Raw genomic sequence first — 23,783 nt, forward strand, 5'->3', positions numbered from 1 at the left:
TTTACAGTAATTATGTAATATCTTCAAATAGATAAAAGGTAATCGAAAAGTGGAACAATAGCTCGCTAGACAATATTATTTTACATGAGATACCGTTATCAAGACTCACTTATCTGCTTTTGATTTCCAGCCATTTAGAAAATCGGCATGAGAATTCTAAATGGCTACAAACGGAAAGCTACTAGGTGACTCGTGATAATGGTATGTCATGTAAAATAATATTGTCTAGCGCGCTGTTCCTCCACATGTCCTTTATCTTTTATTTATTTGAAAATATCTCATAATTACTGTAAAATTAGCGGTATTTTAATTTCGCAGTGATTAGGCCTCTTAAAGTTGTGGTGCACGTGAAGGAAGTTTAAATCACTTGATTATATCCACAATAATAAAACTATTGATTAAAAAGTATGTAACTCGCTGCGAACATCAACAAATAGATAACAGACGTCATAATGCAAAGGTGGAAATTAGAGTGAAGTAAGATGGTAGAGGCTGGTTTTTGATGTTTACAGTGAGTTATCGTAAATGGTTCTCACTCAATTTGTTTTTAAATATTTTGTTTAAAATGAAGTGAGTTAATCTTTCTTCAAGTACATGTTACCATTTATAGTATAAATACAGATGGCACATCTTCCTGTACAATTTTAGATTTCAATATATTGACCAGATGAAAATTGAGACCCAATATTAAGGTGACCGAGGTATTAGTTTTATATTTTGTTAGTTGGGTCGTCTAATTCCAAAATGGCTCTTGTCTATTCACCGAAAATCCCAGAAAACCAAGTAAAACTGTAGGATCAATGCGTTTTGTAGAACTGGAAATATTAGAGGATGTTCGAGTGTTCCCAGTTCTACAAAACATGCAGATTCCACATTTAAAAAATATGGGATTTTCTGTAAATGGATAAGAGCCATTTTGGAACTAGTCGACTCAGTTAATTGTCGTTTTTACGTTTATTTGAGGACTAATTACTGAGTCAGTGTAATTTATTAAGACGCTATTGAGGACACTACGATGGTTCAGTGGTAGAGCGTTCACCTCTTGTACAAGAAATCCCTGGTTCGATGCCAGGCCAAGTAAGTTTGTAGTGGACACCAGCGTGCTTGTGATTTTACCATTTCCTTCCACATTATCATTCTACTATTGTTTATAATTATTCACTACCATTAACCATCCGTCTAATTTGGCATAAGCATAGAACTTTAAACTAGGAATTACATTTTATATATATATATCTTTAGGTACTATGTATAATGCACTGATCTTAGAGTAGTGTCATTTTAGGTTTCACCAGAGAGTGCAGAAAGATTGTCCACCAACACAACAATTTCATGCTTTTCTTGCTATATTAATGCACATTTTCCTTTTTTTTTCAAACTCAATGGGGCTAATTGCCCCCTGCCTTCCCAAAATGACGTCCCTGTGCTCTTAACAGGCTTTGATAAATGTTTTGTTAACGCAATTAAACTGTGTGTTAATCTTTACACGCCATTTACAAGTATAAAAAATCTTCAGATTATTTTTCAGCTTTATGTAAATATCAACATACATATATATATAACGAATCTTCACAGTAACATTAATACATCACAATCATCTTATCAATCTACAACATTTGATATAATTTTTGTCATTATTTGCAATTACAACAAACACTGCAATACATTTCTCTCATTTGCGTTTTTTTAAAATTTCGAACAAACACGATTGTTGATTCTTGATTAGCATGTAAACGATTATCAAACAATATTGCACGATGTAATAGATACAAAAAAAAAAAAAAAGACTGTATGATCTTGGAAATCTTCAAAATGCAAGCATTAATAATAATCGATCATGTTTCTTCAAAAGTAAAACATCATGCCATCCTTCTTGATACAATCTTCATGTACACAATACAAAGTATGTGGTGTTTCTAACTGGTCAAACTTATAGATGATGTACATATGATACAACTAGGTACTAAGCATCCCTCTTATATTTAAATGTGTTATCATTAATAACAATTAAATCTAAAGTGTTTTCTATGGATGGCAGATATAAAAAGCAAACCGGAAATATCGTTAGAAAAGGAAGCGTTATCAATACTTTTAAAAAAAATGAAGTCTTTTTGATACATTCAATCCGAAATTAAAATTTTAAAGATAACTAATATAGCTTACACAGTAAATTATCAAATTTTCACACAATTTAGCTGAATGTTAGATACTAATTTCCCAAGGAAACAGTAATCTAACGATTAATAGTCTCAAAGTACAGCAAGACGCAAAATTTGCGGTACTGATCTCATATAATCAAATACACAAAACTAATACAGTTCATGCCGTTATGTTAGTCTGAAACATACAGTTTAATTGGTGTAAACTCATCGTAGATTAAAAAAGATAGTGGACGAACAATCTTATAATTCTTCATTAAGCGCTAGTGGAACACAGTTTAGATTACGTAAATGTGATAATTTCGAAAACATATTTCAAGGATTGACGGCAGGAAATAGACATGTCCAAATAAATAAATAATAAATAAATAAATAAATAAATAAAATTTTTGGAGAACCTTATGTTTCTCACAAGGGAACCTTCCAATTTGGTGAATTCAATTGCTGAAAATGATTGCTAGTACTGGATTCAGCACCAAAAGAAACAGAGAAAAAGAGGGTGTTTAATGGCAAACCATATACAGGGTGCGAGATAAGTGAGGGCAAAGTCCAAAGATAGAACATAGAAAATGTCTAGAAATGCCATGTTGATTTTGAAACGAGTAGAGGGATTGAGATCAAATGTTGGATAGAGGAATGCATGTAGACTTCCATTGAATAGGCGTAATGTGAATCATGGTGGACATCTGAAAAACCGCCATGTTGGAATTAGCTCAAGAAGAATATACACGAAAGGGATCATGTCACAATCATTTTCAGCAATTGAATTCACCAAATCGGAAAGTTCTCTTGCCAGTTTAAAAGACACATTATTATAAAATAAATGTTAGCATAGATATAATTTTTACATATCTTAAAATAATAAAATCCATATGTTTGGACATGTCCAGTGAAAGTTATACAGTTTTATTTCTTTAAACAAAGCAAGGCACGTTGAGAAAGAACAATGTTCCATCCTATACCTAAAGTAACAGCAATAATCTATTTATACATGGCAAAATTTACTTGTTTTTTGGATAAATTACAGAAGTTATAATGCAAAGGACCATAAACCATTCTAGGAAACTTACCAATATTTACATTAGTTACTAGCCAAGTAGAAAACTTTTTATTGGTATTGTACGAAATAGAAATCATAAAAATGAATCTCAGAATAACTAAATATTAGATATAGAATAACCCATACCTTTTACTAACTTGAAGCTAAATATACTCGCTCTGTCCAACATATAGATCAGAACCACGTATTCCATAAAGACAACATACAATATTGCTTATTTTAATTTCTACCTGGTTTGGAACAATATATAAAATGTTATGGAACAATACGTGGGAAATATTGGCTTCAGATGTAGTACGTGATATATAGTTTCCCTCGCTTGAAAATGTAGTTATTGTGGCTTGTCAACGTGTAAGCTATAGAATTATGTTTTTTTAAAAAAATATTATTTCATCCTTTCGAGAACAATACACTTTACTTGCGATTTTTTTTACATAAATTATGAAACTGATTTCCCATACACAAAATTTTGTAAAGCTATTCATTTCGTCATTTTTTATTTCCAAAAGACAACTACAAATTAGGAAGGAAAGAAGCAAGACGCAAAAACTCTTCGATTTGACAACGTTTTTTTTTCTCTTATTTAATTTCCTTTCTTATTTTATTCTTTGTATTTTTATTTTCTCCTATTTTACTTTTCATTAACTTATATTATCTTATTTTATACTTTCCTTGTTTTATTTATCCTTATTTTCTTCTTTTGTTTCTCTTGTTTAATTTTCTCCATATTTTATTATCTCTTATCTAACTTTCTGCTTATTTTATTTCTCTTGTTTAATTTTCTCCATTATTTATGATTTCTTATTTTATTTTCTCCTTATTTTATGATTTTTATTTAATTTTCTCCTTATTTTATAACTTTTGTTTTATTTTCTCCTTATTTTATGATTTTTGTTTCATTTTCTCCTTATTTTATAACTTTTGTTTAATTTTCTCCTTATTTTATAATTTTTGTTTAATTTTCTCCTTATTTTATAACTTTTGTTTAATTTTCTCCTTATTTTATAACTTTTGTTTAATTTTCTCCTTATTTTATAATTTTTGTTTAATTTTCTCCTTATGATTTTTGTTTAATTTTCTCCTTATTTTATAACTTTTGTTTAACTTTCTCCTTATTTTATAACTTTTGTTTAATTTTCTCCTTATTTTATGATTTTTGTTTAATTTTCTCCATATTTTATAATTTTTGTTTAATTTTCTCCTTATTTATGATTTCTTGGTTGATTTTATCCTATTTTGTTATCACTTACTTTCTTTTATTTTTTTATATTCTATTTTATTATTTTATTTTCTCTCATTTTAATACTCTTCTTTTCTTTTCCTTTTATCTTCTTGTTCACTACTAACGCCAACACAAACATCAGGACTGAATACAGATTCTTCTTTGAAAATCGTAATACCATCAAAAATTAAGAAAAGTTTCTAATTTGACATTACATTACATTTACAGACGAGGGACACTATATAATTCGCACTTATCACTCCATTTAGATTAAGCTATATCTATGTTTTAAACTTTTCATAGCAATTTTGCAGCATAGATTTACAAATGAAGACAGCTATATTACAAAGTGAACTTCAGCCTCTATACTACATGGAGGGGTGAAATATGTTATTTCTTTTTATTATTATTATTTTTATTATTATTTATCTGCTTATTCTCTTTGTAAAAAAGCGTGTTTCTTCCCCAAGTATAACTTGCAAGAAATTGATACATAGATATATAATTGTTGTTTCTTTCTTTTTGATTTAGATATTCTATAAACTGTAGAATTTTTTTGTCGCTGTTATTTGATAGCATGAAGCATCATGGACTAAGGACTTACACAAAGTACATGGGTACAATGTTTTCCGTTATTTTACAAAAAATCAAAAATCTCATGGAAATGAATAAAAAGTTTTACTATAATTTTATTATTTTAAGATTCCCTATTATAAATGTAGTTTTGGAAGTTTTACTGGTCTACCCACCACTCTTCACATATTAAAAATATTGCAAAATTTTAGAAATAGTATTTAAATTTACAATGTATTACTATAGAAGTACTTATTGCAATTATGTATAGTGTGCTTCAAAAGTTCCCATCCATAAGAATACTGGAGACTTTAACTTCTTTGTGGGTGAGACTCAGCGGATCCGATTTCTGTACATAACTTTGGAGCACCCATTCAGATTTCGATGTTATATACGCAAGCAAAGATCAAAGCAAATATATCCAGATCCTAATATACGGCCCGAAACAAACTTTTAGATGGTCCCAGAGCCCCAGACTTGGCGCCTGTGATGAAATCTTAAAATGTGATTGAACCGTGATGTGAGAACCACACTTATCCTTTCAGTTGAGTCAGACAGCACTTGAGCACGAAAGATGGCTTAGAAAATATAGTCAATCTCAATATTTTAGCCAGAGTTTACGAAGACGTGAAAAGCAGTTCCGCTTTGGTGGATTTATAAAGAGTACCAGTGATAAGGGTTCGTATATGGATATGCACATCGTCTGTCAAGGAACTTCCAAAAGTTCACCAGGAATTTAATCGCCGAATCTAGTATCGGAAAAGGCGGCATTCAGTGAACAGTGAAAATAAAATGAATAGCATCCCTAAAAATGTAGGTTATGCAGACGGTCAGTGAAGAAGATTGTGACTACGAATCTCTCAAATTGTGTGAAAGAGTGGAAGGTTTTCTTGATATCTTTAAACTACGGAGGTAAGTTCTTTAACCTTTAAACTACGGAGGTAAATTCTTTAACCTTTAAACTACGGAGGTAATTAACCTTTGACCTTTAAACTACATTTAAAGCGATTTCGTAAGGGTTTACAAAGAAGTCCATTTCTTCACTCCTATTTATCGAAGACACATGAAACAAAACGTGTTACAAAAGTTACTGTAGTACCGTTTCGAAATCGAAATATCCGTAGTTAAGACAAGAAACATGGTATTTTGAAAACAAAATATCCCGTAGTTTATAGGTTAACCACTAGAACAAATATTGCAGAAGGCACATAAACCTTCATTGATTACTAGATCCAGAAATGCAAGATATCGGGAAGGTGATACAGTGCTTATCTATGGGACACAAAAAGAACCTGGAATAAGGAACGGTACCTTGAAATAATGGAAAAAAATTACACAGCTTGCATTTAATGCGAAAATAGATTTTTTGACTTACTTTCTATAAACCAGGACACGGAGATCCCCATTAATATCTTCTTGCGTGCCAATATTTGAACAACTTCTCAGAGCATTGGTTTAGCCGAGAATGGCCATTGAATAGCCGTCATTCTTTCAGACCTCCCTCCCCTCTGAAATCAACGTAAGTCACTGTTTTCTCATGAGAAAAATGTGTATATACATAATATTCAGGCTTGCATAATCGATTGATGTTGCGACATGTGCCTGTCTGCTCTGAGAAGCTGTCATGTTGAACACATTGTGCTGCATTTCTATTTTAAACTAACACACTATTCCTTAGTACGGAAACCTTTGGAGTACTCTGTACAATGGTTAATAACGGGTATCTCACAAAGAATATAACTTTCGAAATGTCCCGCCACTTCTGTTGTAGAAAGTTGGCAGCACTGAACGTTACACGATTCTCATCTGTTATCTTTGTAATCACGGAGTGCTGAATACCGCATGATCATCATTAGGTTTTTGTACTTTAGGAATGAAGCGCTTGTAATAAGTTTTCAGTATGATGACACACTGTTCTGTCGTGAAGCACACCATTCTTACCGTACAGAAAACATATAAACATGCGCTATTCGCCATTCCACGACTATTAACCAAAAACACAACAGGTGAAAATCATGTTATGTTCAGTGTTGCCAACTTACTAGAACAAAAATAGTGGGCATTTGAAACATTGCCTTCTTTATGAGACATCCTTTTATTCAGGTGTTCTTGTCTGGCCGGAGTCTCTAACACCTGAATTACCTTGTAACACAAGGAAAACTGAAGTGTTGAGGTAGAGTGGCATATTCTCCAGATATCTTAACGGAATAGAACAACGGAGGGCCATTAATGTAATAGTATTTGGCATTATGTTACACTATCACCATCTAGTTCATATTCATTGCACTACATACAGGAAAAACCCAACATTTAACTTTCATGTGTAAATAAACAATGTAGCTCCCGATTAATTGAACCTTCAATAAATAAAACAATAAAACAAACAATGAACATTTATACACAGTATAAACTCTAGTTAGTTGCAGAATTATAGAAAATTTTGTTGAGATCTCATAACTAGAAATACATTCTGTCATTTTAATACTGCTCTTTGTGTTTGTTTTTTCAGATAAATATGAACAATGGCTGGGACACCAGCAAAATCTTTACAATGCACCTTGAACCCACAACTTGTTGGAAATTATCACGCTATTTGGAATTCATCAATTTAATTTATTTTCCTTTGTAGTTGTGAATAGTTAGAGCGTGTCGACATATTCATTACAGCGAGCGAATTAACTGTTTTCATTATTCAATGAATTATCTGGAAATAATAACACATAAATCACCTATCAATACGGTTACTGCAGTTTCCCGTAGGATATGAGTTCGATTACCAACTGTTGTATTTTGCCTTAACGTACAATTGTTTTACATAACTTTCGTTCTGTTCCTATATTTACACATTAATAACGACTTTGATTAACAACACGTGACTTCCATTGTGCAATATAGTGGAAAATAAATAGAAAAAATAACATTGTTGCATTAACAATCAGAGAGAACTATGTCTTTGTATTTCGTGGTTGCGCGTTTCATTCAAGTGCTAATGGCTTCCAGAAGGGAATTATTTATGGGCTTTTAGTGGCGCTGTTCCATAGGGGATCGCCATGTTCATCTCCACATTTTAACACTAATTGTAATGTGTGATATTTCGGAAGCAATGGGAATTCATACAAACTTCCCCTAATTAGATTTCTAAAGAGGATAATCCAAAAGAAATTTAAACTGTATTTTCGAGCAATGATAAGAGGAGATTTTAAATCAGAGACGCCCGCAGTATGTTTTTCCAAGGAGAAAAGGGGAGAGAAAGACCAACACACAAGGAAGTCGTGAATATACACTCCTTGATGTATATAATATTTAATGTAAAACAATTATCATTGACGTAACTTGCATATTATTACTTTCAGTAAGTATATTAAATACTGTTCTCTCTGAGTAAGGTAATACAGTATATTTTGATATGTATTTCGAAGATCTGGATCTCTTTCGATAATGCAAGAGGGGGTAATTCTCCCTTGGTCCCCGCTGCGAGTCTCTTTGTTTGAAATTGGTGAATCGAAATACACATTCCGTTCAGCTACTTCCTTTACTGAGTGCAGGGTGTTAGCTGCCCAGTCTGAATTCCATATGTATATAGTTTAGTTTAGCGTTTCTCAACCTATTTTTCCTTTGGGGCACAGCAGAGTACCTTTCAAACTTCTGCGATATCCCTGCATGTGTTTTTTTCCTAGATGCAAAAAGCAATACTATACATTTTTTTTTTAAATTATGAAACGACTATGAGATACAAATCTCACAAGCAAATCACGCAAGTCTCTTGAATAGAAACATATTAGCATAAAATAAACTTTTGACTCTTAAGAGGGAATATGGTAAAGAAATATTATCATCAGAAATATAACAAGACATCAAAAACTTAAAACTAGTGAGATATTTTTCCCTGAAGATTTTTGCAAAGCATATCTATGCGTGGACAAACTCTTGACAAATACATTTTCATGTCCAGAGTTTCTTTCCAAAGAAAGATGAACAGAGTTTAAAACAAACTTTCCAGCTTTAAATTTGGAAAACAAGTATGAAATCAAGTCGATGGGCAATAAATTTTATTTTCTTCTAACGATAATTTCTTTGCGGTAGATTTTAGAAGACGTTAAAAATGTCACGACACACTTGACATGCATTCGCGACACAGCGGTTGACAAACGCTGGTTTAGTTAGTGCTAATGAAAAACGTGAAATCAACTGATATCCACTGAGACAGAAGAAAAAAAGAAAATTGATTTCCACAAATAAAAACTGGGTCGGCTGAAGCAAAGTACACAATCTGGTCTACATATTGCAATTAATCTGATGGATACATATCTTTACTACAACCTTCCGAGAATCATGGAAATGCATTCACTAGTCCTATATACGAAGCCTTATGAAATGAATTTAAGTGTATCTGCCAGAAATTTCAACAGTTCCTAGTGAAATTCAGAGACGAAATTATGGTTCGAAGTATAATGAGCAATGTCGTATTTACGATTTTCTTTCGGGGGGAGCTTTACTAACTTGGGTCTAGAGAATGTGAACATTCTGCAAGATATTTCATTTACTTTAATATAGTAAATAAGATTTCGGGGGGCTTAAGGCCGGAAGCCCCCCTAAATACGCCACTAATGATGAGTAAGAGGGAAGCAATGTTTCGTACATTAGATAAGCGCAGATTGGCTGCTGTGAATGAATCTTGGAGTGGTCTATCAGTGTTTGTGATGGATGTGAATCATAACACTTGGGACCACAACAAAACCGTCAACCGAAGAAAAGGGGTATTAATGTTACAACACGAACATACACACACACATATTCAATATGTCTGTCATATAAAAATAATAGCACTGTTCGATACACAACTTGAATACAAATATCTCTATGGTATCATTTTATAGAGAATACTTGATGCATTATTATTATTAATAATAATAAACAATACCGGTAGTTTACTTTAACAATAATTCCTTTTCTGCTTCAAATTCCCACCAGCGTGTTACTAGCTTATAGCGTAGTCAATAGGGGTATATATTCAACCGACGACAGACTAGACAGAAATAAGTCGTATGGAAATTCAAGATAACGTGTTACAATACTTCAACATGACGTGGCAGCATAATCGACTCCTTCGCGCTGCCATCTAGTGAGAGTTACTCTTAAGCACAAGGGATGATTTTTTTTGTTAAAATTATATAAATATTTATGAAGTTGAAAGACAATGCTGTGGAATATCAGGGCTGCAGAGTTGTCTTCAACATTGGGAGGCGGGCAGATTTGAGGCTTATTCTAGGGGGCGGGAAATGAGACTCAGATTACGGTAGATGAATCTGATTTCTGAGGCGAACCTTTTGTGTATTATATATCAGGCAATGTAGGTGAAGAACTGGTACATTGTATTACAAATCAATGCTGTGAAAACATTCTCAAATCTGATTACATGCATAATTAGAATTGGTATTTTGCTAGTTAGGCAACAAACACACTTGAAATCGGATTGATTTTATTTTTTAGTTTAACGTCCGTTTCAGCAGCGAGGCTACATGAGACGGCATATACTAATTAACATGGAATCCGGTATACATGAGCTCCCACCGGGAATGGAACGCGGGTCTCCCACGCCAAAGACGCGTGCACTAACCGCTTAGCTACGAGGAGCTCCTCAAATTGGACAGTCTCTTCAGTTCCAAGATTGGGGGACATGTCACCCTCATCCTTCCAGAGATCAAAACCACACTTTACTTGTAAGCATATGTTTCAATGAGAATTTGGAAGTGCTTAGATGTTTAAGAAAATGGTTTTAAATTCTTAAGTATTCAGAGAAATTGATATTTTTTTTTTCGTTTGCTGCTTTTAAACATAATCAAATTTTCCCCGCAAATTTCATCACTGTTTTCCTAACAGGGCAATTTCCTGTACAAAATTTAAAATTAAACATATAAATATCACACACTTTGCAAAAAGTATGGAATGACATTGTCAAAATACAGTGTAATTTCGTATCTGTCACCTTTGGGTATGGCTGTTTTGATTGATTGATTGATTTTAACGTCTTGTTCAGCAGTGAGGCTATGTGAGACGTGGACCTACTGATTAACGTATAATCCGAACCACATGAGCTCAGCCGGAAATCGAACCCAGGTCTCTCACGTCAAAGACGCGTACACTAACCGCTTACCACGAAGGAACTCTTGGGTCTTGTTAAAGGTCAAATTACCAGAAAATACAGAAAAATATGGATCTACAGTAAAATAAACAATCTGAAATCAAACATGACTCTATTGTTCTCTACAGTAAAAACAAACGAATAGTAAGCACTAAAAACTGCACAGTACAGTACAAAAACACGCAAAACGAAAGAAACTATACAAGAGATGATCGAGCACTGAAGTGGATATACCGTAATAGCAAGTAAGCAACAATTCTGCGATGGCAGTAAACGACAATGGGTCTCGCGAGACACCGACGAGTCGGGACAGTTTCGGCTCGAGCACGGTCAGATCAACCTAAGTGGCGGACCAGCCAAAGGCGGATGAGAGGGGTTCTACTGTACTAGTTTAATTATTCTTCACTGAAATGCAGTCATTAATACGTGAAATGTTTCATTCAACTTGTTTTAAGCAAAAAAGCGTGCATAATATCCAACAAGCTGTAGACATTATTTACGTTATTTTTAATACGTACAAATTACATAATAGAAAATCGTAATTGTGAGTGGTATTAAGATTTCAGTTTTCAATATATCTCCAGAAGCGAGCAATAAGATTGGTGTGTAATAAAAAACTGTACGCCATGAATAAGAATTTGGCAGCAGGTTTTTGGTGTTGTGTGTGTGTGTGTGTTACTAAAAGTTTCATTTTAAAATAACTATTCCTTAAATTGTCCTAAAAATCTTTTGTTGATTGTTGAATAACGAGTGCAATTGTTATCTTGAGTCAAAATTTAATCGTAATAAAAAGACTAGCAGTGTCCAGTGTTACATAACGTAACAATTAAGCATATATTTATTTTTCCTGTTATTTATTCATTTATTTCTTTTATAGAGTTTGTATTTTATTGAATTCTGGATTGTTGTGCGTCACTGTTCCCATTGCTATTTCTAGCATCTCCAGTTGTATTCTTTTGCGATGTTCATTTTTTTCTCGAATATTTCAAGCACTTGTTTATCACGTACACGCACACTTGTTTCTAAGTAATTTCCGTTTGTGACGTAGACGCGTATTCACCAATTGAAACGCATCTACGTTTCGAATCCATCATCGGCCCATGCAGCCATCTTTGTCCTTGAGATCAGTTCGTGGAATCCATTCCTCGTACGGCTGAACGTCTAGTCGTCGCATTTCTTCTTTCACCTGCAAGAGAAAGAAAAATGTTAAATGGACACTGATAAAAATGGTACGAGACTGAGAAAGAGGAAGAGAGAAAAATAAAGAGAAGAAAGAAACTAGGAAATAGTAACAAATTACTCTTAAATATGAACTTCATAAAAAAAAGAGAGAGAAAAAAAGACCTGGAAAACAAATTGGAACTCGTTTGTCATTTGTTCCCCAAAGAAGAAAGAAACGTGTAACAGGAAGTCAACTTGTTAGCGCGAGAAGCGACAGGTCTGTCAGTTCGCTCGTAATTTGTTTGACCCTGAAAAATTACAATTTTAACCTTTAGACGTGTAATGCATTGCTCCACCTACTGCCTGTCCAAATGAATAATACTAAAGAGGGGCGATTCGTAACTGTGCGGGGCAAATGAAAAACTCATACTGTCATTTAAGTCAGAGAATATTTTCCCGCATTCACTACATTTGCATCGGAAAGAGACCGAACTTTCATTTGCGTTTCCTTCAGTGGCTATAACTACATAGATACAATGTTGTTAAGTTGGTGTCCTTCATGGTATGTTTGAAGCTGTTCATTTCTAAAACATTTGAAATGAAAGGAAATGAAATCTTTGAGTTGTACTTCCCACGGTTACGCCGGCTAGGCTAAACGAGACGGTGATGATGAGAAATGAATGAAAGGGTGGAATGAAGAAAGTGGGAGGAAACGGGAGAACTCCGAGAAAACCCACGCACACGGTGTTTGTCCATCACACAGTTCACTTGGCAGAAGCAGGGTTTGAACCCACGACCCCATGCACCAGAGGTGAACGCTCTACCACTGAGCCACCGCGGTCCATCTCTAAAACATTTGGTTGGCATTCGAAGGTAGGTTTATGCTACAGTGCAACCTCGTTTATCCGCCCCCATTGATCTAGATCGGCAGATAATCCGGATCAGATTTGTAGATTTTGTTTTTTTTTTTAAAAAAATAATGTGCACATAAATAATTAACTATCATAGCAAGAACACAACTATAAATACGCCAAACATTCGCTTTTTATAATGATTAAATATACAGTTCCAGCATAGATTGTATAGTAAATTATGGTAATACTGTACATTAAATGTTTTTTGACGAGTTAAAAAAAATCTTTACTTCAGTGTCACAGGGCGTCGAAATGGATTGACTCACAGTCATAAATAACTTTGACTTTGGTTGACCTTGAATCCCTGCGTCACTTCCCCCTCCACGTCGTTACTTTTCCTACTGTTTTCAAACGGCATTTGTCATTTTGTTTATCGTGTATGGTTCAACCAGATTGTTTTTGTTTAACTTTCTACTACAACTTACATATGTAATTTTAATTTGGAGTCAGCCCGATACCATTCCAGCTGAACTATTAGTGATAAAGTGTTTACGTGGCCGTGCTTTATTCAAACGACACACGTGTTTGAAACAGAAAGCAGTGGATCAATTCTTTGTTAAGAAATGGCGTGAAAAGTTATCATAATAAACGGCAAGTGTCCTTATTTAAGGACTGGTTTTGCTTATTACCCATATTACCCAGAGTATCCGGATAGCCTTTGGTCCCAGATAGTTCGGATAAACGAGGTTGTACGGTATATGTTAGGAAAATAACGAGGAAACGGTCTCAATTGTAAACAACCGATTTGGCTGCGGTCCGGATATGTGTTACGGGAGACCAAAGTAGGAAGCACGGATTTTGGCGTTTGGGCCCATACGCAGAAATTTCCGAAAAACGGGGCCCCAAAGTGCCCCCACATGCTATAACTAGGAAGCGAATGACGTTACTTGAACATAACCGATTTGGCTGGGGTTCGGATATGTGTTACGGGAGACCAAAGTAGGAAACATGTATTTTGGCGTTTGGGACCATACTTAGAAATTTCCGAAATAGGGGCCCCAAAGTGCCCCCACATGCTATAACTAGGAAGCGAATGACGTTACTTGAACATAACCGATTTGGCTGGGGTCCGGATATGTGCTACGGGAGACCAAAGTAGGAGGCACGGATTTTGGCGTTTGGGCCCATACGCAGAAATTTCCGAAAAACGGGGTCTCAAAGTGCCTCTACATGCTATAACTAGGAAGTGAATGACGTTACTTGTACACATTTGGCTGGGGTCCAGATATGTGTTACGGGAGACCAAAGTAGGAGACATGTATTTGTTAAGCTTATTCCAGATACTCAATGTGCTTAGATATTGCCCCAACCAATTTCAAATTACTAAGTTTCTTAAAAAGCCTATTTACTTACTTCTTTACGCTCCAAATTTTATTTGGACTTTACAAATACTAACAGGAACCTTCCTGTATTTAAATCACTATTTTTATAATGTCAGCCACTCTTGGCATTACTATATCATCAACTCTTTTTCATACATATCAATAACAGCTTAGTAACGTTACTCATTTGTTTATATAATTGCTCCACTAACTTTTAACACCTTGTCCGATTATTTCACTTTTAACATTTTCCTGTGTACCACCTAAACTTGAACTGTACCTATTGACTCCTAAAAGTATTTTGGCTTTTTTGTCCATACGCAGAAATTTCCGAAATACGGGGCCCCAAAGTTGCCCTTCATGCTATAACTAGGAAGCGAATGACGTTACATTGTTTTACATTAAGCGAATGACGTTACATTGTTTTACATTAATGTGTAATATATAAAGTGTAATGTGTAATATGTATATAATGTGTAATATTTACTATACATTAAATATTCTAAATATTTTGATCTCTTTATTAATATTTTATGCAACCAGTTTCTTTCATTTTTAATGAACTTTCTACTTAATTGACTGTAAAGAGATGCTTCACTCGAGTCAGTTTTTTTTAATCACTAGTGTGTGCGCCTTAGAGGTGCATACATACAGAAAGGGACAGTAAAAGATGCCACCAAAAAGTACACAAGATGCTCAAGTTCAAGAGGTACGCAAAACAATATAATGTGGAGTTCTTGTGTAAGGGCGCCCATCAGGGGGGCAAGGTGGGGCGCTTGCCCCCCTAGAGGAAATTGTACTTCAGAATATCGAAAATCCAATAGAATTTTTACATTAGTTACAGCAAAATTTGAAACTATTTTTGAAACGTCGCTTATACTTGCCCCACCTCCCTTGGAAACTACAATACGGGCGCCCTTGTTCTTGTGTATTATTCATTGCTGGCGGAAGTTTTCTTCTCCTTTTTTCTTTTCTCCACATCAAAGGATTACACCGAAAAGTTTACAGAAATAAAAACAAGCTTTTAATTGTTGCATTGTTGTTCTCAATTCTTTTGTATTGTAAATATTGGTTTTAAAAAGTATTAATACAGTATGTTAAACTTGTAGTTAAAGAGATTTTTTAAAAAAGAATTGTGCTATATATTTTAAATTATAGTTTATGCTTTATTTTCTAAAATTATGCTTTTAAAATTAGTTTCTTCTGGACCCTTAAACAATCACGGCCATGTTCAAGATACCAACCAAAAGTGTAAATTGCTGTTATGCTTTTGGCTGGTTCGATCCCAGCTCGCGCCGTGTGGACTTTGAGGTGGACAAACACCGTGCTCGTGGGTTTTCTTGGGGTTCTCCCGTTTCCTCCCACTTTCTTCATTCCACCATTTCACTCATTTCCCACTATCACCGTCTCTTTTAGCCTAACCGGCATAAGCGTGGGACGTAAAACTTAAAGATTTCATTTCATGTTTTTATGCTTTTGGGTTGCTCTAATGATGATGATGATTATTATTATTATTATATTTATTATTATTATCATTATTATTATTATTATTATTATTATTATTATTATTATTATTATTATTATTATTATTATTATTATTATTATTATTATTATTATTATTATGTGTCCTAGCTTGAAGAAGAAGACAGTATTCGAATTCGCTCGGTTTCTGAAAGCTTTCGCTTTAATCTCCATTATGACCTTGTAGGGACCTAAAACCCAGACCACAAACTTCCACTGAGAAAGGAGCAAATACAATATGTTCAGAGGAACAAAAGAAAATATCTATTGAAAGGACTGTTGTATGATAAGAACAAACCATCTGAGCAAAATGAATAGCTTTTACTTTTAAGAGAAAGAGAGAGAGAGAGAGAGATACCTTCTCCACCTTCCTGAACACGCGGAGGAAGTTGAGTCCAGCCAACTTTCGCAGTTGCTCCATTGTCCACGACTTCGTTCGAGCCATTTCCGCCAAAAGATGTGGGTACCGAGATACGTCCTCCAGACCGGCTGGAGTTCTGGAAGAGAAATTCTGGATGACACATTTTATTTCTATTTAGAGAAAAACAGTAAAAAAATATTAGCAAAATTATGTTCCATATTTTAAATCACATTTCTCGCATGGCGTGATAAGATTACTTGCAATAAGGAAATGTTATAAAATTATTCACTCACTGATACTACTAGTTTTACTACTCTTACTTTTATCAGTAATATAAATACGTTATTAGTAATAGCAGTGTTAGAAGTACTATCAACTGCATTCTAGAGTCAGTGGCGTAGGCAAGAAATTAACCAGGGAGAATAAAATTTTCCTGTTTTTTATGGTTTGAGACATGTTTTCTAAAGTAACACGTTCAATATCACATCTTTTTGCATTCCATATTTCAAGAAAAACGTTAAAGCTCACTCGTGGCTAAGCGGTTAGCGTACGCACTTTTGGTGTGGCAGCCTAGGGTTCGATTCCCAGGAGGAGTTCAGGCGGTTCGAATCCTACGTTAAGTTGTAGGTCCACATCTCATACAGCCTCGCTGCTGAAAGGGACATAAAACTCAAATAAAAAATCAAGAAGGACGTTCAAAACGCTATACTCAAATTAAATCAAATCAAAAATCGAGAAGGACGTTCAAAACGTTAAACTCAAATGAAATAAAAATTGAGAAGAACGTTCGAAACACTAAACTCAAATCAAATCAAAAATAAAAAAAAGAACGGTCAAATAAGTCTAAAATATAAGTATACTTTATAGTTTCCATACATTAGGAACTTTAGTTAAGTAGCCATCGTACCGTTTTCGCATACTATTTCGCAATAATTTTAGATATTTTATTGTTTGTCATGCTATCTATTGACTGAACTTATAACTACAAGATTTATCGTAAAATTGTTATAATTTTGTTGATAAAATTCACAAAACTGTATACTACTAATAACAAGATAACAATTTAAGAAGCTATTCAAGTGATTATGTGAATATTCAGAAGGTAATTTCTTTTCGACACATAGGGTCTATACATGTTTTTAATTTCAAACAGTGCCAGTGGAAGTAAAGCAATACACTTGACGAATAGACTGTGGGATACAGGCTTCCTATATGCAGTTCCTAATCTGAATTAAACCTACCCTTGGCAAGATTTTATTTTAGACAATTTATCCAAGAACTCGACTCCTCAGCAGGGGCGTCATTTAGGGAGGGTAGGAGGGAGCAATTGCCCCCCCCCCAAGAGTTTGAGGACTATATATGTTTTAATAGATTGTCTACTAATATACTAGTACAAAACGTGAGATTCTTGTCAGTGGTGCTCTTGCCCCTCCCAAGCGAAGTTTGAAATGACGCCCCTGCTCCTCAGGTACTCATTTAATATCTTTATTATTACAACTAAACCTAACCTAACTTTATCTTACATCACTAAATAATTATATAGGAGAGTCAAGGGCGCCGATCCTGGCGGAACCGGGGGGGGCCGGCCCCCCCGAAGCTCATGTGGGCCCTCTATTGTATTTAAGAATAGGGCCTATACAATATTTGGCATAATTTGAATGCAATTTGTCTTAAAATCCTCATAGATATACCTTTTGAATCTGAATCCCCCCCCCGAAATTTACAGAGAAATCGGCGCCCTTGAGAAGAGTAAGTAAAAATTATAATCAACGTAGCTATAACTTTAATTATATTGTACACGCTGACCTCTGTCCTCATTTATTTTATTGTTGTCCTGTTGTAGTGATGCTATGAAAGTTTGATCTTAATTCCTCCATTTGTCTTCCTTTCTTTACAGAGAGATCATGGCCGCCCCATTAGAAGTTTTGACAAAAGCGGAACAACAATGTGTGATTCGGTTTTTGTGGTCGGAAGGAGTATCAGGGGCCCCAATCCATCAAAGGCTTTCGGTACAATACAAGAAGAGTGTCTTACCGCAAAGGAGTGTCTATGAATGAATTGAAACATTGAGACCATCCTTCCTTGTGTGTAACACTTGTGCGGCTATTTTTGAATTTTTCAATCCATTCATAAACACTCTGTTGCGACAAGACACTCTTCCGGTATTGTGTTGAAAGTATTTAATGGATTGCGGATCTTTGATATACCTTACGACCACAGAAAACTCGTCACTGCTAGTTGTTCCTCTTTGGTGCCAACATCTAATGGAGCGGCCATGATCTATCTGCAACAAAAGAAACACAGAAGTAGGAATCAGGATGAAACTTCCATGGCATGATCACAACAGCATAACAATAAAATAAACAAGGACACATGTCAGTACGAACAATGTAAGAATATTTATAGCTACATTGCGGATAATGTTTGATTTACCCTCGAACATATTCACTATTATAAACTTCATTGTAACAAAGGTAAAATCTTATCGATATTTTGCAGAATATGATAAATGTAAACTATATACAATTTGATTTCCACATATATTTTTTTAAATTTGATGTAGTGTTAGTGAAATTTCTAATATAGTTCAGAGATTTCCAACCCAGTCACCTGCTCGTTAGTGTTGCCAACAAGACAAGACGAAAAGAGACTAGACATACTGTTCAAGATAATATATGAGAGAAAACAGAATTCTTCCTTCAAATAGTAATAGATATAGTACTTTTCGAGACACCATTTTCGTGGTCAATTTTTCGATACGAAATAGTTCCAAATATTGTTTTGTGCATGATACAAGGCTGTATGTTCACTAAATAATACCCCCTACTCTGAGACAAGCCAATACATATTTTCTTTCATCTGAAATGAAGATATAATGAAAGGTTAGCTGAACTATTAAGAGATTTAGTTTTCCTCTAATTAAACATACCCTAATCATCCACCCTAGGAGAAGCGAAGCTCCTCTCTACTCGACAGAGGCGTTTTATATTCGTATATTCCTCCAAGATGCTTGACCCATTCGTCACCAAATTTAACATGGTATTTGAGAGACCCCGGCTGACAAGGGAGGGTCACGAAGTGACTGCGCTGAGATCCGAACGAGACAATTGTGTTTGCATTTGATATGTTATAACTAGACGAATCCCAAAGTTATACGTGCCACCAGGTGGAATATCGTGAGTTACAACATATTTTGTAATGCAAAAGCTACAAAAACTTACCAGGCAGAATAGTTTGAACCGAAACATTTGTAACGATTGGGTAACTCGAAAAATCGGCGAACACATATCCCATTATTTTCAAGGCCACACTTTCTGAGATAAATAGTTTGCCCCAGGGTGTCCTGCAGGGTCAAAAGTTTCAAATGGGAAGGGGGTTAAATAGTACATAGTTTGAAAGCCGTTGTAAAATGAAAGAAAATGGAGCAAGTCTCGGATTTCTACGACAACACAGTGCAAAATTGCGGCGGCTTCAAATGTAAAGAAGAACTTAATTGAAAAGCCCACGACCACCCCTATAAATCGGAAATCGTGAGACAAATGTGAAAACAGGAAAAGACGTGTGGCATTATTTTCAAAATACAACAATTTAAAATAAAACATGTTGTCACAGGGCCACCGCAGGTCCCAGGTGGGGTCAAACTCAAAAGTTTCGAATTTGAAGGGGGATTAAGTAGCACATTGTCTGAAAGTTGTCTTTAAATGAAAGAAGATGGAGCAAATCTCGATTCTCTACGACAACCCTGTGCTAAATGGCGGGGGATCAAAATGTAAACAAAAGCTTAATTGAAAAGTCTGTGGCCATCTTGAATCCAAGATGGCCGCTGAAAACCTATGTCGAAAGGATAGGCATACCAAACTACTGAAGCCACTAAAACCAAATTTGGCATGAATGTTGATCAGTAGGTGACGAAAAGTTACGAAATGTTCAAAAACGCGACATCTCGACTTCAAAATGCCGCACTAAGTATCTAACACATGTCCAACTCTAACCACTGGAGTTGAAGAAGCGAAATGTGGTATTTAGGCTTATGGTCAATAGCAGATATCCACAAAATATCAGACGTATCATCTGTAATCCAATATGGCTGCCGGTGTGAAAAACGACTTTGTATACATATATGCTATTTCTTGGAAGATTTACACGTGGTTTGGTACTGCTTGCCAATCTTGTAAATGAACATTTTTTTTTTTTTTTTTTTTTGTATTCGGTATTGCTTGAAATATTGTGACGAAACCGACGAATGGCATCCAATGCAACCATGGCGAATACGTTACAATAGAGCCCCCAAGTTCTTTATGTATGAAGTACGTATGATAAAATTAGAAAACTCCCCAAAGTATTCAACTTTTGTTAAGCAGTATGAATAGGAAGTCAAAGTTGTGTGTTTATTGCATATTCGTTATATTCACGTAAATGATATCGAGAGAACTGTGACGAACGTGCATTAGTAACAACGGAATGAAATAATAGTTGAAGTGAATCGAACTTCTGTTGTTCATTACTCTTCCTGTTATTTCTAAATATATAATAGAGAAAAATAGAGATTTAGATTTGTACTGATATGAATGACATAGGTTTTAAGCGGCCATCTTGCATTCAAGGTGCCATAGATTTTTAATTAAGTTTGTGTTTACACTTTGACCTGCCGCCATTGTGTACAGAATTATCATAGAGTCGAGACTTGATTCATCTTCTTTCATTTAACAACAACTTTCAAACGGTGTGCTACCTAACCCCCCCTTGCCATTTGAATCTTAAGAGTTGGACCCTGCCTCGGACCTGCGGGGGACCCTGGTGCAAACTTTTTTTACCCCAAAAAATGTGCCCTTGAAAATGATAGGAGACGTGTTCGCCGAGCTTTCCATTTACCTAACTGTTTCCGAACAAATGACCCGGTTCGAACTATTCTGTCAGCTTTGTAGCTTTTACGTTACAAAATATGTTGTAACTCACGATATCCCGTCCGGTGTCACGTATAACTTTAGGATTCGTCTAGTTATAACATATCAAATGCAAATACAATTGTGTCGTTCGGATCTCAGCGGAGCCACTTTGTGAACCTCCCTTGTGAGTATCATAAGGGGTAGCATGTCCCGATCGAACACACCATTGAGGAATAATCACCGAACAACAGAATGTCCATAGACTTAATATTGAAAAAACATTTGGCGCACTAATTCTCATTGTAAACAATAGGAAATAAAATTAACAGTATTAGAAGTAGGGCGAAGCACTTTTCATTTGTTCTGCGAACATAATTTTCCAAAACCATTATGCTATTCGCTGATATACCAAATTCAACTATTTGCATGTCGTGTTCGTTCACGGAAACAATTATTGCACAAAAAATCTATGAATAATCTATAAAGATCGATTACTTAGCTTCAAATTGCCAATTAATGCATAAATAGTCTTATGATTTATTCTATACTATTAGTAATTGATAATACGAATGTTGCTCATTGTCTTCTACTAATCATATTATTACTCAGTTGTACCAACAACACAGATGTTTTGCTAGTAATAAAGGGACAATCATTTGATTTACTCATAGCAGAGAACTATCGCGTTTATCTGACCCATAAGTGTCAGTTTACGTATCATATTCTGAATAACAATCTGACAGTATAAGGATTGAACAAAACTAGCTTACAGCTTTCCTTTACCTTCAGAAGATAATGAAGACACTGAAATGTAAAGAGAGGTTCCTTTTTGGCGTAAATTTGACAGGGAAGAGACTTTACAAAATTCAATATACATTTTTTTTATTCACTTAATCTCCTTAGGGAAAAGCTGGTAATAATAATTTCACCTGAAGAAGTTTTAACTTGAGATAAGGCAAGAAGAAAACTTTCCCTGTTTTTAGTTAGAATAGTATTTTTACAAAGTTGTTGATCTTATTATATTTCGGTATAATAAAGAAATTAATAAAAGGTACGGGAAACTGCACTAAACTTTTTACCTCCAATTTCTTAAACTAAATCATCACTAGATTATCACCAAATCACTTAAATTATTGTTACATTAGTGAAACATTTTCTTGTGAAATACGAAAAAAAAAAAATACAATGCATTTTCCAAAAACAGCCCAAAGAAAGCTCATCCGCCATAGTAAACTGCCTCTTCTCCATTTTTCATACGAAATTACTCATGCCAATTTTAGAGTCATAAATGAAATATTTGTTTCTAAAATAACAGCAAAATTGCATGAATCGTTGAGAACATTCTCTCACTCTTTCAATTGGAACTTTGTGCTGCACCTGTTAATGCCGTCATATCCCGCTCCTATTCCCACGTGGTCTTCACCTGCGACATCCCTGATGTGGGTTAGGTGACCTAGGAAAACAACGACCACAACATTAGCTACTAAAAATATTATTGTCTGATACACATAACATTCAACAACAAGAATGCATTCGTTTTTAATCAAACAACTTCAGAACCAATGGATCTTTTGAGTACAATTTCCAAGGTACTGTTTTACCGACATTTTTCTATTTCATTCTTTAACGAGATGTTAAAAGTAAAGTTGAGTTTTAGTTTTAAGGTCCCTTTCAGCATCGAGGCTGAATGAGACGGGACCTATTGTTTAACGTGGGATCCGAACTACATGAGTTTCCGCCGGGAAGCGAACACGGATCTCCCACGCCAAAGGGGCGTACGCTAACCGCTTAGACACGAAGGAGCTCTACGAAACAGAAAACAAACACATTGTTACATGAAACCTCGTTATACCACATGCTGAATCAAGTTTCATGTCTCCTTTTCTTCCACACTCCGAAATAATAATAAAAAACGTATTCTCTTTTCGTAGTGAACAATCAAGTCGACAGCGCGTTGATTGGCTACTCATACACGTATACATGCAGCAGTTTCGCTTGCTCAATGACGTTTAAAACAGAGTTGCAGGTGTTCTCTTGTTGCTGTCTAGGCGACAGAGAACTCTTTGTACGTGTTTGCTTTCAACCCTGGGGCCGCGGTGGCTCAGTGGTAGAGCGTTCACCTCTGATGCATGGTTCACCTCTTGTTTCGATCCCAGCTCACGCCAAGTGAGCTTTGTAGTGAACACACATCGTGTGCGTTTGTTTTCTCGGGTTTCTCTCGTTCCCTCCCACTTTATTCAACCATTTCATTTATTTCTGATCATTACCGTCTCCTTTAGCGTAGCCAGCATAAGCGTGGAACATAAAACTTAAAGATTTTCCCTGTTAACCATGGTTTCCCTCTGAATGAGGAGAATTGATCGCTATACTCGACATAAAAGCACTCTATTTTGAAGGATGAAAGATGATTCGAGATAGAAAAATTAAAAAAGGGAAGGATGAATTGGGAAAATTTTTGGTAT

The 23,783-nt window shown here is 35.0% G+C and overlaps 1 protein-coding gene across 1 annotated transcript in view; it reads right to left on the bottom strand.

The window, feature by feature from the left end:
• Positions 1-3,598: 3,598 nt before the first annotated feature.
• Positions 3,599-23,783, bottom strand: part of LOC145669904 (dipeptidase 1-like) — a 55,237-nt gene continuing 35,052 nt past the window's right edge. The window contains exons 3-5 of the mRNA XM_081738252.1: positions 22,699-22,774; positions 16,433-16,571; positions 3,599-12,342 (exon numbers count right to left, since the gene is read on the bottom strand). Coding sequence (XP_081594378.1) covers positions 12,247-12,342; positions 16,433-16,571; positions 22,699-22,774 — 311 coding nt within the window. The 3' untranslated portion in view covers positions 3,599-12,246. The remainder of the gene's footprint in view (positions 12,343-16,432; positions 16,572-22,698; positions 22,775-23,783) is intronic.

The sequence above is a fragment of the Thermobia domestica genome, chromosome 2, assembly GCF_964235325.1.
Source record: "Thermobia domestica chromosome 2, izTheDome1.hap1.1, whole genome shotgun sequence".
NCBI classification, from domain to species: Eukaryota; Metazoa; Arthropoda; class Insecta; order Zygentoma; family Lepismatidae; genus Thermobia; species Thermobia domestica.